At 42.4% G+C, this 13,404-nt stretch overlaps 1 protein-coding gene across 4 annotated transcripts in view; it reads left to right on the top strand.

Moving 5' to 3' along the window:
• Positions 1–1,360: 1,360 nt before the first annotated feature.
• Positions 1,361–13,404, top strand: part of TWSG1 (twisted gastrulation BMP signaling modulator 1) — a 117,346-nt gene continuing 105,302 nt past the window's right edge. For 3 of the 4 annotated variants that reach the window (XR_004055715.1, XR_004055714.1, XM_030926124.1), the window contains exons 1-2: positions 1,361–1,555; positions 3,829–3,988. Coding sequence is in view for 2 of the 4 variants with exons in the window: in XM_030926124.1 (XP_030781984.1) it covers positions 3,866–3,988 (123 nt within the window). In the remaining 2 variants the exon portion in view is untranslated. The remainder of the gene's footprint in view (positions 1,556–3,828; positions 3,989–13,404) is intronic. The other variant, XM_010373422.2, reaches the window with a different exon arrangement.

Below are 13,404 nucleotides of genomic sequence, written 5' to 3'. Positions count from 1 at the left end.
TAGCATCAGTAATGCAATCCACCCCTCAGCCAATCAGCTGTTTTCATTCTTTCTGTTTCCTTCCAATGAACAAAGTGGGGTGGTAGGCATTTACGACTTACTAGCTTATATAAGGGTTTGACACTAGGTCATTATTTCCAAGGGAGGGTGCCCCACGGACGGTCTAGTCTAGTGGGCTCTAACTTAATCACCCTGGAATCTTCTTTAAAAAGCAAATTCTGGCCGGGCACTATGGTTCACACCTGTCATCCCAACGATTTAGGAGGCCGTGGTGGGAGGATCGCTTGAACCCCGAAATTTGAAACCAGCTTGGGCAACATAGCGAGACCCCCATGTCTACAAAAAAATAAAATATTAGCCTGGCGTGGTGGTGCACGCCCGTAGCCCCAGCTACTCGGGAGGCTGAGGCGGGAGGATTGCTTGAGCCTGGGAGGTGGAGGCTGCAGCGAGCCCTGATGTCGTCACTGCCCTCCAGCCTGGTGAGACCTTGTCTCAAAAGAAATTAAAAAAAAAAAAAAAAAAAAAAGCAGCAACCCAGAGTTGTGGGAAAGAACTGAGTGTCATTCTCAATGTTTTTAACCTGCGTGCTAACCGCGCACCTTCTACCTAAGCTGCGCGACCTCCGCCCACGGATCCGCGGCGCCCCCTCCTCTCGACTCCCGATGCAGAGCTCGGCGCCAGCCCGGCAAGTTTTAACGCATTGGTGAACGAAGTTCCGAAAGCTTTATCCTCGGAGATCCTTATTCAGTAGGTCTGAGGTAGATCTAGGAAACGCGCATTTTATATAAATCCTACCTCCGACGGCAAACGACAAGGGTTCACATGCCAGCTCTCCTCGGCCACGCGCTAGGCTACTCAGCGCCCCCCTCGGCCTCGCGTCCCTAGAACCCGGCCATGGCCGCTTCCTTACAGGGCAGCTGTGAGGAGTCCTGAGGAATTTTACTACACGGCATATCCTCAGCGTAGTGGCTAGCACATCACAAGGCTTTAACCCTGAGTCGCTGTTGATCTTAACACTGCAACTGAGGGGGCCCGGAGAATGGGCCTGACAGGAGGGTCTGTGGGAACCTGAGGGACTGGGGATCCCGGTGCGGAGAAGCGCGAAGGGAAATCGCGCTGGGCAGTCAGGGTGGGTGCGCCTGGGGGCGTGGCCTCCGGTGGCGGGCGGGCGGGAGATCGCGGTGGAGGCGTGGCACGAGGGAGGGGCGAAACCGGGGGCGCGGCGGGGGGCGGGGAGTGGGCGGGGCCGAGACGGGGGCGTGCGCGCTGACCGGAGCGCCGGAGGAGTGAGAGACGCCTCCTGGCGGGAGCTGGCGGCTGTGGACCCCAGCGAGGGCGGAGGGGAAGAGGGGAGCTGGGGCTGGGAGCCAGGAGCCGGGAGGAGGGCGGCGGGCGGGCCTGTCTCTTTAAGGTGCCCGAGGCTCGCGGGCGCTGCGCGGAGGGGACGGCGGAGGCGCGGCCTGGCCTCGCACTCAAAGCCGCCGCAGCGCGCTCCGGGCTCGGCCGACCCGGCGGAGATCTCGGGGTGGGCGACTTCGCGGGACCGCGGCGCACGGTAAGCGGCAGCGGCTGGGGGATTGTGCAGCCTCTTGGCCGGGAAGGGGCCGGGCGCCGAGCTGGGCCTTCTCGAGGCCCGGGGCCGCGGCGAGCTTCACCGGGGCCGGGAGAAGCCTGGGCCCGGCTGCGCGGAGGACAAAGTGGGGGTGCTGGGCGCGGGCGCACAGGCCGGACGCCTGGAGCCGGCAGCATCTCTGCGCCTTCTCGGTCCAGACCATCTCTGGGCCGGCCCGCGCTCCGCAGCCCGCGTCGGCCGAGCCGGGGTGAGGGGTGGTTCCGGGTGCCGGGTCCCCCGCGCCGCCCCGGCCTCTGCCTCGCGGGGCGTCCGGCGCCTTCGGGGCCCTGGCACCGCTCTACAGAGGCTCTGCTCTGCCCTGGTTGCTGTCAGTACCATCTCCCTTACCTAGAAACTGGGCGTGATGTATGCGAAACAATTTGGTACGTGATGGTTTCTAACTCCTTAGGAAAAGATAAGTCCTTTAATTCTGTTACCTGATTTGGACATGGCCGTAGTTACTTGAATACTTTTTCCAGTGAAATTTGGGGAGTAAGATGAATTTGTGGAACATTTCATAAGACAACCGTAAAAGCTGAGGGAGGGAGAAAATCCCAGTTTTCGTGGTTGTAGGATGAAAACTAGTTCCACGACAATTAGTTTCCAAATAACCTTATTTGGCCTCCGCATATATGTACTGGTTGCTCCAGAAATCATCCTATTTGGTATGCGGCGTTAAATACGTTAGAAAATTAGGTTCCTAACGGTCTTTAGGGAATGCTTTGTGAGCTTCAGTAATGATCACCAGGGCTTTCTCTTTCAAAATTGACTCATACCAGGCCCAAAGCCCTTTATTCTTTTCACTCTTTTATTGTTTTTCCTTCAATGTACTTTGTAACACTTAGAATAAAAGTTTAGAGTAATCATAAATGCCCCCATAAACTCACTATTTATCCCTCTTATGTCAGTAGTCATTTATTTTAATTTATTATGTTTGATAGGGAGGTGTTTTAGCCTGAAGAGATGATATCTTCCCGTATTTAAAGTTTAATAACTATGTATACTGTTTGGCCCCTGTCAAACTGTATTTGTGCTAGTCTTTTTTCCTTCTTCTTTTTGAACTGTAGTATCTTCTTAATAACTCAGAAGAATGCGTGGTACTGATAGAATTAAAAGAATATCTTGGCCGGGCGCTGTGGCTCACCCCTGTAGTCCCAGCACTTTGGGAGGCCGAGGCGGGTGGATCACCTGAGGTCAGGGGTTTGAGACCAGCCTGGCCAACATGGTGAAACCCCGTCTCTACTAAAAATACAAAAATTAGCTGGGCGTGGTGATAGGCACCTGTGATCCCAGCTACTCAGGAGGCTGAGACAGGAGAACTGCATGAACCTGGGAGGCGGAGGTTGCAGTGAGCGGAGATTGCGCCACTGCACTCCAGCATGGGTAACAGAGAGAGACTCCGTCTCAAAAAACAAAAACAAAAAAAGAATATCTTCACATTCTAATAATTACGCAGAGTTCTTAATGCAATTAATAATTTACACTGCCTTTTGTTATTTGCTCAATTATTCAAGAAGTGACTCTGTGGACTCTACTTCTTGCTTTGAGCTGCTCTATTCTGTCTAAACCCTAGAATAATTTCCATATAAAATTTTGTTTTGATTCTAAGAATGAAAATTAAATATCTTAAAATTATAATACAATATTAATAGTTTTATATGGTCTTAAAGTTGAATAATGGAGCTAAAACTAAAGTTGAATAGTAGCAGTGCAGTATTGAAACTAGCTATTTGCCTGATGTATTCTCAGGTTACTGAGGGTTTAGATATACTCACTCTACTTTCACAGTCACCATTTCTGGATAGTCTGAGGAACTGTAGTGTTCTAGGTCCTTGAAGATGGCTATGAAGCCATTATTATATAAAATTACTGTTTATTTTTAAATGTTTATATAATCTTTAATTGAGAATGATCTTTAAATGATCACTCAAAAGTTTTTGGAAGACCAGGCATGGTGGTATTGTCTGTAGTCTCAGATAACTGGGAGGCTGAGGTGGGAGAATCACTTGAACCCAGGAATTGAAGGCTGCAATGAGCTGTGATCATACCACTGTACTTCAGCCTGGGCAACAGAGCAAGACTCTAAAAAAGAAAGAAAAAGTCTATTGACACAAACAGTGAGTCTTAGTTTATGTTTTGCTTTTCATTTTTATATTTGTTTTTACCCTAGCACTTGCCTTTGAATTAAAGTTGTGTTTGTTTGTTTGTTTGTTTAGCTTCCTGGGAGTTACTGATCATCTTCCTTGAAGAAACATGAAGTTACACTATGTTGCTGTGCTTACTCTAGCCATCCTGATATTCCTGACATGGCTTCCAGCATCACTGAGCTGTAACAAAGCACTCTGTGCTAGTGATGTGAGCAAATGCCTTATTCAGGTAGGACTAAGAGTACTTTTATTAATATTGAACTATATTGTAGAGCAGAAACATTATGTTTATATACAGATATAGGGTATGAGTGTTGGGTCAGGGCCTCAGGTACTGAATCATGACCCACAGGTCTGGATTTTTACCCTCACAGCAATCATATATGTAGCAAGGTTAGATTCAAGAAGTTCAATACTGAGTATAATATCCTGTTGTATAAACATGTCATTACAAGGTGATGAGCACTCTATTCAGATGATTTAAGGGGTTCCCTTGTGTAATCTAATTAACACAGCAAAGAGGTTCGATGACTGTATTTAGAAAAAAAATTAGCTGATCAAATAATAGATAAATTGTTACCGTGAGTATGATGTATTAGTTTTCTATTGCTATGTAACAAATTACCCAAAACATAGCAACTTAGTGCAATAAACATGTATTATTTCATGCAGTTTCTGAGGGCCTGGAATCTGGGAGCAGTTTAGCCAGGTGGCTCCGGCTCAGGGTATCCCACAATGTTGCAGGCAAGTTTTTGGCTGGGATTGGACAATCTGTTTCCAAGATACTTCGCAGTTATATCCTTTCCAATCATCAAGGCAGGCCTCTTAATGTAGCCACCACTCTCATTTTTCTGGGGAGAAAAATAAGAGTAAGTGATGCGGCTCAGTTACCAGGCTGGTATTGAACTCCTGATTAGCTTCCCTTCTAGTTGCTGGCTGTGCACTCAGAAATTCAGTAACCACACACATTAGCATTCTCTGTAAAGTATGAGTCAGCTAACATGACTGTAACCCTCACTCGAGGCTAACTGTGTGTATGTGCTAGAGTGACAGTTGTTTTTATACATCAGAAACATTTTGTGCTTATTTCTGACATTTTGGTCCTTCTCGCTAGTAGTTGGAATTTTACTTGCCCCCATTTCATACTCTGATAACCCTAACTTTGCATTTCAAACCAAAACATTGAACTAGGGAAGTCTGTTTGTTGGTCAGTTTTTAACTTTTTTGCTGTGGACATTTTCAGGTATAAAAGGAGAGGAATATAATGATCCATCCATGAGTAGTTCCTGCAGTCACTACCTCCCAGCTACTCTTGTTTCATCTATACCCTCCTTCACTATCCACTCCCAGCTCTGTTTTAATTTCAAGCAAATCCCTTGATACTGTTTTGTTGATAATTCTAATATGTATCTCTAAAAGAGAACTCTTTACCAACATAGCTATTAGAGCAATTGTACAGTTTAAAAATTAACACTAATTCTTTTTTTTTTTTTTTTTTTTGAGACGGAGTCTCGCTCTGTCACCCAGGCTGGAGTGCTGTGGCCGGATCTCAGCTCACTGCAAGCTCCGCCTCCCGGGTTCATGCCATTCTCCTGCCTCAGCCTCCCAGGTAGCTGGGACTACAGGCGCCGCCACCTCGCCCGGCTAGTTTTTTTGTAGTTTTTAGTAGAGTCGGGGTTTCACCGTGTTAGCCAGGATGGTCTCGATCTCCTGACCTTGTGATCCGCCCGTCTCGGCCTCCCAAAGTGCTAGGATTACAGGCTTGAGCCACCACGCCTGGCCAACACTAATTCTTTAATCACTTAATTTTGTATGTGGAAATCTTAATAAGGCACGCCTACTTAGGCTTGTGTTGGCTGGAAATTTTGTGTCTGCACATGAAGCCCAGTTTTGTGCTATGGTCAGATGAGGAGTCTGTGGTATCTCCCAGGTTGTTTCAATGTAGCTTCATTATTCATTATTCAAAATAAAGTCTCATAACATTTGCTATATTCATGTTTAGATGGAGATTCTCTTTAATTCCAAATTATATTCTTTACTCTTCAACTCTATAACTTGCATTAGTTCAAGTAATCAAAAATTGTACTTTGGCCAGGCACAGTGGCTCATGCCTCGTAATCCCAGCACTTTGAGAGATTGAGGCAGGAGGATTGCTTGAGCCCAGGAGTTTCAGACCAGCCTGGGAATCACAGTGAGACCCTGTCTCTACAACAAATGATCTTTAAAAATTAGCTGGGCATGTTCATGTACACCTGTAGTCTCAGCTACTTGGGAGGCTGAGGCAGAAGGATCATTTGAGCCCAGGAGGTTGAGGCTGCAGTGAGCTATGAATGTGCCACTGCACTAAAGCCTGGTGATAGAGCAAGACCTTGTCTCAAAAAAAAAAAAAAAATGTACTTTATTTAAAATACCTTGCTTTTGAAGAGAGTATTTAAAAGAGAAAGCTTTTGGTTAATATGGGTAGATACTTGCAAAGGTTTTTTGTTTGTTTGACTCTTTAAAATTTTTTTGGCTCTATTACAGCTTACTACAGCCTTGACCTCCTAGGCTCCAGCGATCCTCCCATCTCAGCCTCTGGAGTGGCTGGGACTACGGGCACACGGCACCATGCCTGGCTGATTTATTTTCTGTTTTTGGTAGAGATGGGGTTTTGCCATGTTGCCAACGCTAGTCTCAAACTTCTGAGCTCAAGCGATCTGCCACCTCGGCCTCAAGGGCTGGGATTACAGGTGTGAGCCACCGTGCCTGGCCAATTAAAAATTTTTTTTAAATTACAATTACAGAAATTAGCCGGGCATGGCAGCCCATGCTTGTAATCCCAGCTACTTGGGAGGCTGAGACAAGAGAATCACTTGAACCCAGGAGGCGGAGGTTGCAGTGAGCTGAGGTCGCGCCACTGTACTCTCACCTGGGCGACAGAGCAAGACTGTGTCTCAAAAAAAAATTGTAAGACTTAAACAAAATACTTCAAAATGTAAAGAGTGCTATATCAGTGTAAAAAAACTGGTAAAGCAAATGGAGCTTCACCTAACTCAAATGGTGATTCTAGTAAACAGAATAAGCTAGGATGTATTTTCAGTCACAAATTCATGGATGCTGACATTTCTGAGATTCCTGTTGTTCCTTCAGAGCCAGGAAACATCAAACTTTTTTCTGGAGTAGTGGATATAACTTTCCTGGTGGATGACAGACTGCTTGGGGTTAGAAAAGATCTGGGGCTCAAATATTGAGAATTTTCCTGTTTGTTTATTCACAAACATTTATTGAGTGTTGAAATGAAATGTGATTAGTTCCACTCTTCACCTGGTTTTGTGGACTCCCAAACTCTAGCAGATTATTTCACATTCTGAGCTTTAGTTCCCATGTGTTCCTCTTACTATGGCTGTGTGGCAAACCACCCCAAAAACCAGTGGGTGGAAACAACATTTATTTTGCTCACGAATTTGCATTCTGAGCAGGGCTCTGTGCAAGAGTTCAGCTGTGTTCCACATAGCATTAGCAGGGCGGCTTGAAGGTGGTAGGAGTGGAATTATCTGAAACAGCACTATAGACAGAGCTTTCTGCGATGATGGAAAAGATCTACATCTACCCTGTGCAATGCAGTAGAATCTAGCCGTACGTGGCTACCAAGTACTTGAAATGTGACTGGTATGACTGAAAATTTGATTTTAAATTTAATTCAATTTTAATTTCATTAACTGCATAGCTGCATATGACTAGTGGCCACTGTATTGGACATTGAAAATCTGAAGGCTCACTGATAAAGTCTAAAACCTGGGCTAGGAAGATTCTTCAGTTGTACATCTTTTCCTGACTTCTCCTCCCCTTCTTCCCTTCTCTATCCCCATCTCCCTCCCTCTCTCCCTTTCACTCTCTCTGTGTGTATATGTGTGTGTCTCTGTGGTCCTGGTATATGATCTCTCCTGCGGGTCCACTTGGATTTAAGTGGAGGGAACATAGGCCCCACCTCTGTTGGAGGAGTGACAGTGTCATGTTGTAAGCTGAACATGTGGATGGGATAGAATGTTGTGGCCATCTGTGGAAAATATACTCTGCCACATTTAAACTGTAAAGTGAGTTGACTGGCTAGGTGAGCTCAAAATTTTCTTCTAGTTCTAGGCAGTTTTAAAGAAAGCAACTAGTATGTGTCAAATGTTCTCTTTTTTTCATCAGAGTAATAAATTATTAAATTATTAGAAGGATACATAGTGAAAAAATGAATCCCTTGATCTAATTCTCCTTACTCATTCTATTACCCTGGGAAAAACACTTTTGATCTAACTGCTTATATTTTTACTTCTGTTAGTAATTTTTAGCTATGTGCCTAAATAATATGCTTGTACTACTATTTCTTGATTTATCAGTTTTAGATGTTATATATCTACAATTGCCTTTCTGCTATAACAGATAAGGTCATAGCTCATCATGTTCTTCCCACTCCTGCCCTGACATGCTTGTATCACAGTTTTGAGTTTATCTCTTGGTTATTTTTTCAATTTCTTCAATATATTTAAGGTTTTCTATTCTGTTCTATCAGCTGGAGACACTATCTCTTTATTCCTGATGTAAATGGAGAATATTAATAGTCCCCTTCTTTCCTTTTAAAGTTTATTTATTTTATTATTATTATTATTAGCAATGAGACAGACTATAAGTGAGTTTTAAGAACAGTGCATTTCTTTAGGGAATCGAAGAGAGGGTTTGTTTGGGCTCCAGTCTTGGGAGATCATGTGAATCTACCATGATTAACATCATAGAAAGCAAAGAAATCAGTTTTTTCCCTTGCGTTTATGAGTACTGCCCTCAACATTTTCTACTTTTGGCATTCTGATGGGCTACTTTTGGAATTCTGATGGGCTGCATCAAAATCTGTGGGGAATGGAGTGTTACCTGTGCTTTTACTTTTATATTGTCAAGGTTGATAATATCTATATTCTGAGAGGCTGCATAGTATAATGGTTAAGAGCATGAACTCTGGAACCAGGCTATTTGAATTTGGATCCAGTTGTGCCATTTACTGGTTGTATGACCTCAGGCAAGTTAGTTAATCTCTCAATGCCTCAATTTCCTCATCTGTAAAGTAGGGATAATAACCATACTGTGTGAGTATTGTGAGGATTAGGTATAAAGTATTTAGAGCAATGCCTGGCCTGTGAGTGCACTATCGGTAATTACTAACCTTATTTCTCTGTTTTGTAACTGTATTTGAACCTTGTATGCTTTATTTACAGGTATATTCTAAAACTGACAATAAACCATGTTTATATTATAATGATTATATAAATATTGTTGACTGTTGACTGTATAGTCACATAGGTACTATGATTATATTTCCCTTCTTGAATGATTTTGTTTTTCTTGAGTTTCTAATTATCTTTCTTTACCTTGTGTCATCAATCATTAACACCTTATATTGTTTTAAGTATATAATGTATTTTTCCTCCCAAATGGAGCCTTCAGTCTTGATATTTCCAGACTTAAAGGATTGCAATCTAGGTCTGATGCAAGCTGTCTTATGGTGACTTTCCATCATTACTTTCCCAAGTTGGTTCCACTGTTTCTTGGATTTCATAACTTGTTGTTTTTAACAGTAACTCTCATTTTGTCCCAACATGCCCTCAAGTAACTTCCTAAGAAAGCCTGTGTGGGAAGTAAGCTTTCTGGGTCCTGCATATCTTGAAAATGTATTTATTCTCACCTTTTACCTGACTGATGGTTTGCCTGAATACAGAATTCTATGTTAAACTCTTTTCCCTCAGAACTTTGGAGACATTTCTCTATTATTTAATAGTATTCCATATTGCCAATAAGAAGTCTGATGCCTGTCCATCTCTTATTCTCTGTAGGTAACTTTGTTATATCTTCTCTCTGGAAACTTTTGGTATCATCTCATTAGCCTTGGTATTATGGAATTTAAACTGCTGAGTCTAGTGTTCGTCTTTTCATTCATTGCGTTTGGTATCTTGTGAGTCTTTTGGGGATCAGTTTGAGCCAAAGACTAGGAAATGGCCTGTTTTGTTTTTTGTTATATATATATATCCCTTGACCTAACATACATACCTATATATAATATATATGTTTTATATAATATATATTTTTATATAATATATAATTATATATAATGTCCTCCTTTCTTTCTGGAACTCTAAGATGGATTCTCTGTCTGTTAGATCTTTTTTTAAAAAAGTTTTATTGAGATATATGATTCACATATTACAAAATTTACCCATTTAGGAGTACAATTCAGTGGTTTTGGCATATCGACAGACTTGTGCAACCATCACCACAATCTAATTTTAGAGCATTTTCATTACCTTGGAAGGAAACTCCTTACCCTTTAGAAGTCATTGCCTGTTCTCTCTCCCCGCAGACCCTAGGCAGTTTACTTTCTCTCTACATGCTTGTTCTGGATGTTTAATATGAATGGAATCTACATTGTCTTTTGTGTCTGACTTCTTTCATTGAGCATAATGTTTTCATTGTTCCTGTGTGTTGTAACATATTCAGTATTTCATTCTTTGGTCAAATAATACTCCACCGAATGGGCATACCACATTTTATTTATCCATTTATTGGTTGGTAGATATTTGAGTTATTTATATTTTTGGCTATGGTAGATAATACTGCTATGAATATTCAGGTTTTAGTGTGTGGATGTATCTTTGTTTTTTAAGAGACAAACTGTGTTACACAGATTTGTTTGCTGCCTGTGCACACAGACAGTGGTGCAATCATTGCTCACTGTAACCTCAAACTCCTGGGCTCAAACGATTCTCTCATCTTGGCCTCCCAAGTAGGTAGGACTACAGGTGTGTGCCACCATACCTGGCTAATTAAAAACATAGAAAATTTGTGTGGAGACAGGATCTCATTATGTTGCCCAGGTTGGTCTTGAACGCTTGTCCTCAAGTGATCCTCCTGCCATGGCCCTACAAAGTTCTGGGGTTACAGGTGTGAGCTGCTACAGACAACCCTGGATGTATCTCTTAATTTCTCTTTCATATATACCTAGGACTGGAATTGCTGGGCCATTTGGCAACTCTGTGTTTAACATTTTGAGGAACTGCTGAAGTGTTTTCTAAAGTGGCTGCACTGTTTTACATTCCCACCAGCTGTGTACGAGGGTTCTAATTTCCCTATAGCCTCACCAACATTTATCTTTCCTTTTTATTGTAACACCTTTGTGGAGTGGTTATGATTTGCATTTCCCTAATAGCCAATGATGTTGAGCATCTTTTCATGTGTGTGAATGTGTGTATCTTAGTGTGTGTGTGTGTGTGTGTGTGTGTGTATGTATGTTTTTGTTTTTTTTTTTTTTTTTTTTTTTTGAGACAGAATCTTGCTCTGTCACCCAGACTGGAGTGCAGTGTTGCAATCATGGCTCACTGCAACCTCAACCTCCTGGACTCAAGCAATCCTCCCACCTCAGCCTCCCAAGTAGCTGGGACTATAGGCATGCACCACCATGTCTGGTTAGCTTATCGTGTTCTTTGGGGAAATACCTATTGAAAATCAGTGCTCTTTTTTGTGTGTGTTTGTTTTAGACAAGAATCTCGCTCTGTTGCCCAGGCTGGAGTGCAGTTGCTCTATCATAGCTCACTGCAGCCTTGAACTCCTGGGCTAACACGATCCTCCTGCCTCAGCCTCCTGAGTAGCTGGGACTACAGGTATGTGCCATCACGCTTGGCTAATTTTTAAAATTTTTAAATTCTTTATAGGGATGGGGGGGGGGTCTCACTATATTGCCCAGGCTGGTCTTGAACTCTTGGTCTCAGGTGATCGCCCTGCCTTGGCCTCTCAAAGCACTGGAATTACAGGTCTGAGCCACCACGCCTAACCCAGAACCTATGCTCATTTTAAAATTGGCTTGTCTTTTTATTGTTGAGTTGTAAGAATTCTTTATATATTCTGGGTTCAAGTCCCTTGTCAGATACATGATTTGCAAGTATTTTCTCTCATTCTGTGGGTTGTCTTTTCAACTATTATGTATCATTTGTATCACAAAAGTTTTACATTTTAATGACATCCAATGTTTCTGTTTTTTTCTTTCGTTACTTGTGCTTTTGGTGTTGTATCTAAGAAACCATTACCTAAGCCAAAGTCATAAATATTTACTTGTCTGTTTTCCTCTAAGAATTTTGTAGTTTTAGGCAGGTGTGGTGGCATGTACCTGTAATCCCAGCACTTTGGGAGGTGGAGGTGGGAAGATCGCTTTAGCCCAGGAGTTCGAGCCTGCAGTGAAGTAGGGATCCAACTTTATTATTTTGTGTGTGGATATCTACTTGTCCCAGCACCATTTCTCCCCCACTGAATTATAGTGCCACCCTTGTTCAAAACCATTTGACTATAAATGGTTTATTTATGGACTGTCAGTTCTGTTCTATTGGTTTCTATCTCTATTTTTATGTTCGTACCGCATTGTCTTGATTACATAGTTTTGTAGTATGTTTTGAAATTAGGAAGTCTAAGTTCTCCAACTTTGTTCTTTTTCAAGATTGCTTAGGCTGTTCTGGGTCCCTTACATTTTCATGTGAATTTTAGAATCTACTTGTCAATTTCTGCAATAAAGCCAGCTGGGATTTTAAAATATATATATAATAGACTTTATTTTTTGGAAAAGTTTTAGGTTTACGGAAAAATTGAGCAGAGAGTATAAAGGGTTCCCATATACCCATTCCCCCCACATATCCACAGTTTCTTCTATTATTAACATCTTGCATCAGTGTGTTATACTTGTTACTGTTGATGAACCAATATTGATATGCTATTATTAACTAAAATCTATACTTTGCATTAGCATTAACTCTGTATTTTACCTTTTTATGGGTTTTGACAAATGCATAATGTCTTGTGTCTGCCATTACAGTATCATTCAGAATAGTTTCATTGCTCTAAAAATCCCCATAAGCCAACCTACCTCCTGCCAGTCCCCTAGCAACCATGGATCTTTTCTACTGTCTCTATAGTTTTGCCTTTTCCACAGTGACACACAGTTGGAATCATACAGAATGTAGCCTTTTAAAGGGGCTTCTTCCACTTAGCAGTATACATTTAAGTTTCCTTTATGTCTTTTCATGGCTTGATAATGCATTTCTTTTTATCACTTATTGTTGCCTAATAATATCCCATTGTATGAATGTACTCACTGATTAATATTTCACTCACTGATTAGTATGGATGCACCAGAGTTCGTTCATTCACTTATTGAAAGACATCTTGATTGCTTCTAAGATTTAGTGTCTATGAATAAAGCTTAGCCAGGCATGGTGGCTTAGGCCTGTAATCCCACTTCTTTAGGAGGCCAAGGCAGGAGGGGCCCTTGAGGCTGGGAATTCAAGATCATAGTGAGATCCCCATCTCTACCAAAAAAAAAAAAACGTCTGGAGTGGTGGTGTGCACCTGTAGTCCTAGCTACCTGGGAGGCCATGGTAGGAGGATGGCTTGAGCCCATGAGTTCAAGACTACAGTAGGTTATAATCACACTGCTGCACTCCAGCCTGGATAACCAAGTGAGACCCTGTCCCTATAAAATAACATAAAGCTGCTATAACCATCCATGTGCAGGTTTTGTGTGGGCATAAGTTTTCACTTCATTTGGCTAAATACTAAGGAGTGCAATTGCTGCTTTGTAGGGTAGGACTATAT

Source organism: Rhinopithecus roxellana, chromosome 21, assembly GCF_007565055.1.
Source record: "Rhinopithecus roxellana isolate Shanxi Qingling chromosome 21, ASM756505v1, whole genome shotgun sequence".
Taxonomy (NCBI): domain Eukaryota; kingdom Metazoa; phylum Chordata; class Mammalia; order Primates; family Cercopithecidae; genus Rhinopithecus; species Rhinopithecus roxellana.
Note: the sequence above shows the minus strand (reverse complement) of the source record. Positions and strands in the feature narration are given on the sequence as shown.